Source organism: Rutidosis leptorrhynchoides, chromosome 8 (assembly GCF_046630445.1).
Source record: "Rutidosis leptorrhynchoides isolate AG116_Rl617_1_P2 chromosome 8, CSIRO_AGI_Rlap_v1, whole genome shotgun sequence".
Classification (NCBI taxonomy): Eukaryota; Viridiplantae; Streptophyta; class Magnoliopsida; order Asterales; family Asteraceae; genus Rutidosis; species Rutidosis leptorrhynchoides.
The window spans coordinates 133,291,517-133,297,516 of NC_092340.1; the positions used below are offsets into that span (position 1 = coordinate 133,291,517).

A 6,000-nucleotide genomic window follows, 5' to 3' on the forward strand; every position below is an offset into this window, starting at 1 on the left:
TGATTATGGGTGATTTGGACGAGATTTGACTTGGTCAAAATGGAAGTAAGTGCAAATGGGTCAAAATTGCACTTATGGTGTTTTGGGTATAAGCTAGAGTGTTTAGCTTATTTGTTTGTGAATTACTTAGGTGATTTACATTTGGATGACTAGGAGCTCAAGCGGGATTGGCTTTTCAAGTAACCGATGTGAGTGGAATATTTATACGTGTGTGTATATAATTTGGTTGCTTGCGTGCAACGTGGCAAATGTTATCCAGTAGGATACGCTTTTCGTGGGCCACAAATGGGTTGTGAAATATGGTGAGTGATATCCGTATGGATAGCTCTTCGTTGACTATATTGGTTGCGCTAGGTGGCGAGTGAAATCCGGAAGGGTTAACTCTTTGTTGGCCACATTTGGGTTGAGGCATGTGGTGAGTGGTTAACGTTTGACCTACCGCTCTTCGTCGGCCACATGTGTGTTGGGGTAAGTGGTGAGTGTTATCCATTAGGATACTCTCTTCGTTGGCCACTTATCGGAGGATGGTAAGTGTATATTGCGGTTTCACTTTTCGTCGGCCATCCTTGTGAATGAGGTAAGTGTTAACGTTTCGGTTACACTTTTCGTCGGCCTCTTGGTGCGTAATGGTGAGTGGTTAATGTATTTGACCTACCGCTCTTCGTCGGCCACGTACATATTGTGATGGGTGGTGAGTGGTTAACGTATTTGACCTACCGCTCTTCGTCGGCCACCATCAAGTCGAATGTCTACATTGTGTATATTGGGTTGTGTGAGTTTTATTAGCATTGTACGTTTGTTTATACTGTTATACGATTTGCTAATGATATGTGTTGTTTGTGTATGTGTATGCAAATGATTGAATTATGTATGTATGCGTATAAGTATTGCATTCACTAAGCAATTAGCTTACCCTCTCGTTGTTTACATTTTTAGGTTTGGAAGCGGACGTGGCAAGGGTATGCTTGGAATTTAGATAATTTCACTTTTGTTGCTTGCTTAGATTACTTTTGGATTCGTCCTACGATTGGGTAGTTTATCCCCAAACATCATGCTCGTAGTTTGTTTGGAAATTAAACTCAGTTGGGTCGAAGTTGACGCTTTAAATTTGTAAATGGGTCGTTGTGGTCTCGGGGTCGTTGTGCCCGCTTTGTTGTCTTAAAACTTTCAAACCAGGTAACCGGGCCATTTAAATATGTTGAGAAGTCTTTCGGGTTTGTTAAGTGTTTAAAAGTTTGTGAATTGGGGTTTTATGTCTTAATTTGAAAACAGAATCTGGTTACAGCGTTGGCTGCGCCGCGGGTTGCTTTGCCCCGCCGCAGGGTATAGTGTATTTTGGTGTCAGTAACTTTTGATGATGCTGACCTTCAACTCCCGTCGTGAGCTGCGCCGCGGCTAGGGCAGGCGCGCCGCGTCTATCTGTTGATAGCAGGATTTAACAAAAAAAAAAATGTATGTTAACGGTTGGTTATCGGGTTGGGTCGTTACAATAGCTCCTCGTACAGGGGTGGGTTGATTAACTACGAGATTTTAGAATGTAACAAATTGTCGAGTTTTTTTTTTTGTTCTTGTCTTCTAATGTTATTCATGTAAATGTCTGTTTGGTTTTGTGAGGGGTTACTTGCCCAATTGTAAATGATATAGTGTAAATTATTTATAGTAATACAAGCTGCTTGCCTTTCAAAAAAAAGAAGAAAAAAAAAATGTTAGACAATGCTTTCAGTAACATGTTTTTTATTTATTTTTTCATTTATATAATATTTATATTTATTTCGAAGAAAGCACATTGTTATAAGTTTTTTTTGGAAATAGAAATGATTCGTACTATGAATATTTATCCAGACACTATTTAAATACTACGTATTAATTATGTTCTATGATTAATTTTGTTGCATAAAACAATACCTTCAAACATATATAATGTAAGAACGAAAGTTAGTGGTTTAGAACACGATGACATTTTTCTTTGTAATGCTGATTATTTCTATATCTCTTAAAATGTTAGGAAGGGCTTTGAGGAATTGAGGGTGACAACGTTGAAGCTATTCTCATCAATTCATCGGACCCTCCCAACCCTCGAATAAACCAAAGAAGCTGATGAAGAAGAAGGTGATTCAACGCTCCGAAATGACGCAATATACCGAGTTCATTAAATACGCATAATCGTTTGTTTTGGTGGTGGTTGATTGTTTAGGTTCTTTTGGTCATGTTTTGCTATTGTGGTTTTCTTTATTTAGTTATGTGTTTTGAGCTAGTTTCTTTATTAGTAGTTTGATATATTAGTTTAGCTCGGATGGTTGTCGTATGATTGCTTGTACTTGAGGCTTCATTTTTTATGTAGTTTTCTGATAGATCACAGGTCCTTAAGTATACTCAAATATAGACATTGATAGATTATATTGAAATCAATAAATAACTGAATAATACGGATGGCAGAGGTAAAAGAGCAAAACTCTGTCACTAAATTTTATTATTAACAGTAAACAAATATATATAGACTAACAAAATACTAACCGACCACCTCTTCCTATAAACTAGCAAATACACCAACTAGCAAATACACCGCAACACACACATACAACTTAGACTCGGTACCTAGAACCCACGTGCACCACATAGAGATAAAGTGACTCCCAATTCAACAACTTAACTATTACATTAATAATTAATAATTAACAAAAGAATACTAACATTAATACATATTAGACCAACACATATCTATGTAACATTTGACATTATGTCAACAAATGACATTATGTCAACAAATATAGTCGATTAATCTCAACCTTTGCAAATCAACACAATATCTAAACCGATCGATTAACCCACCAAATCACTCCCTTAATTGGTTATTCTATCATACCCATTCACCACACTTGTAACATCGATTGCGACTTTCCCGAACACATGCCAGACTATCTCAAATTTTATTCAAACTAGCCTAAAACATTAATATAACATATTAATAAATCTAATACCATCTATTAATAAAAACAATAAAAACTATAAAACATTAAACATATTCCAAACTAACCATATAGACGTAAAACCGGTTAGCCCAATTGTTGGAACTAATCGGTTTGTGTGTTCTACATCGGAAGTAGAAAGAACAATTGATCGAATGTATATAATTTTAGGGGAATCTCTCTATATCATCAATTAGTTTTAGAGTATTAGAAAACTCTTGACCAGACTTATATGCAGGACATGGTAGTGGACATAAAACGATCCAACATTTTCCAATATTGTTACAAAGTTTCTTCGTTTTTTAGCAAAAAAAAAAAAAAAAAAAAAAAAAAAAAAAAAAGAAGGATTACCTAACTTTCAATATACCTTTCGTTTTGTAAAGCTGATTACATATGTATATATAAAAATGTTAAGATTAGCTAACTTTTAGTACACCGCCCACAAATTAAGACCCTTTCACATAATTCCGTTCCTTATGAAGTTAAAATATTTTTTCATAACTTGTTGTTTCATGCCTTTAAAACCATTAGTGTCACACTAACTTCACTGGTTAACAACCACAACACACCATACAGTTTCCTAGCCATGTTTCGAGCAATGAGCATGCGGAGAGCGTCTAGTGGTTACGAGCCATTGGGCATCGGGGGAGCACCTGTGGACGATCTATTGAAAGACGCAAAGATGATCAGATCAAGAACGATGCCTACAAATTTCTTTGGTGATTCGTCTGTCTCATTTGAATACCAACAAAGAACGCCAATGCGGGAAAATGTTATCGATAAGCAAGTGAAAAAGGCGAGCAAGGTTCACCCTATTTTCGCAATATTCGAGAGGAGGAGCAGAAAGAAGAAAGCTACTGCTAAACCGGAGTTCTCAAGGTACATGCAATACCTTAAAGAAGGTGGTAGTTGGAACGCTGATGAATCTAAGCCTGCCATCTATTGATTCGGTCATTTCAAGAAAAGAAAAAAAGTACAACTCTTTTGTAAAGGTTAATTAAAAGATGTTGGAATTATTTGATGCTTGATATTTCTTTCCTCACTAGTAATGAAATGGTACTGTAAATAAATAAACATGGCAAGAATGATCTGTTCCCGTTTACTTGACTGCTTATGAGCTTTAATAATTAACAAGTTTTCGGAATTAAATACGTGTTTATTTTTTATTCCATTATTATTCAATTAATTTCCATAAACCATGTCTTAATAGTCTATTAGTTGGATACAGATTTTTTTACAAGAGGTAACATGTTTAAAACTCACTATGAGCGTATCTTGATGTAGCTACGGAAAAGGGTCGAAATCAATCATGAGAACCCGGTTATGCTGAAAACATATGAGTAAAAAACATATTCCCCTTCTCCATCTAACCTGAACTAGAAAAAACATGATCCCGTTATAGTAATTTTCTACGTATGCAAACCAATAGACGGATGAAGTTTTCTTGGGTCAGAACTTGGGAAAAACTCGGATGTATGTGATCGAAACAAGTCATCCCTTAACCGTTTTCGACCTTTTCTCTGGTTGCCCTGATATATGTTCGTAGTGGCCATGAATGTTCACCCGTAGTGACTCAAGATCGACTACTCGCAAAGCGACTAATTGCCCTGCGATTAATCAGCTCACAAAGAGAATAAAAAACCCAGGTAAATAAAATAACGTATATATATGATTTTATTTTTTTATTTTTTTTTGTTTTGTACAAGTCCATGATTATTATAAGCACCATCTTTTAAATATATATTTATAGGTTAAAATTAGTCATCCAGTCACTAATAGATCGCTAGTAAAGGTATAGGTGTTTATCGGTTCAGTTTTCGATTACCTTCTTCAGGTTCGGTTTGTTCGGTTTTGAAAATTTTAGAAACAAAACCGAAACCGAATTTGAAATCGAATCTAATTTAGAATGCGAATCCAAAACCAAACCAAATAACGAATTCAAATTAGGTTAGATTTCGGTTAAAATCAGTCAACCCAAAAGATAATAACTATACCATAATAATTCGATTCTTGGTAGGAATAATTTAACCCTAAAATTATATGATCACAGACTCACAGTTGAATTCCGTAAACAATTCGAAAAAGGAAAACGCAACTTGTCACCCCAAGTCCATCAAGTATCAAGTTTCTTTCCCTTCTTTATAAACTTTCAAAGAAAATTCCCCAATAACCCCTAGACCATTTTATTTTATTATATTATATTATATTATTATATTATTATATTATACTATATACTAAATATGGACAAAACCCACCAACCATACCACGCCACCTACCCAGAAATCACCGTAGCTACTGTAGCACTGTAGCGAAATCACTGTAGTTTTTTTTTTTTTTTTTCCCTTACCACAATGGAGTATAAAAATATAAATTCATAGATAAATAAAGTTGCTCTGAATTTTATTTTATTTTTTTCCCTGCTTACCACAATGGAGTATAAAATATAAATCTTTTGGGTTTTCCCTTACCACAATGGAGTATAAAATATAAATCCATAGATAAACGCAGTTGCTCTGAATTTTTTTTTTCTTACCACAATGGAGTATAAAATATAAATCTATAGATAAACACAGTTGCTCTGTATTTTGCAACTATAAATATACATATTATGTATAGCGATATACAAACAAAAATTTGAGTCGAAAAACTATATATATATATATATATATATATACTAAATATGGACAAAATCCACCAATCATACCACGCCACCTATCCAGAAATCACTGTAGATACTGTAGCACTGTAGCGATGATAGGTCAGATCATGTTGAGATTGAGAGAAAAGATAAGATAGAGTGAGATTCGGTATATAGGAAGAAGACTCGGTATGAGAGAGAATCGGTAAAATTACATTCCACAGCTTCTAGAACTCGGTTACAATGCAATGGCTATCTAATTAGGACTACTTAGGTTCCTTATATAGCCCTCTTCTAAGGAACCTTCATTTAAAGCTTAATTCACATTAACACTATACAACTTCGGGGTCCTAACAATCTCCCCCTTAGTGTTAAATGTGAACTTTACAATATAAT

General features: G+C 34.8%; 1 protein-coding gene across 1 annotated transcript; it reads left to right on the forward strand.

Moving 5' to 3' along the window:
- The first annotated feature begins 3,564 nt into the window (after window positions 1-3,564).
- On the forward strand, window positions 3,565-3,912 carry LOC139863826 (uncharacterized). The gene has a single exon (XM_071852426.1). The coding sequence runs from the start codon at window positions 3,565-3,567 to the stop codon at window positions 3,910-3,912; it is 348 nt and encodes a 115-aa protein (XP_071708527.1).
- Window positions 3,913-6,000: the final 2,088 nt, after the last annotated feature.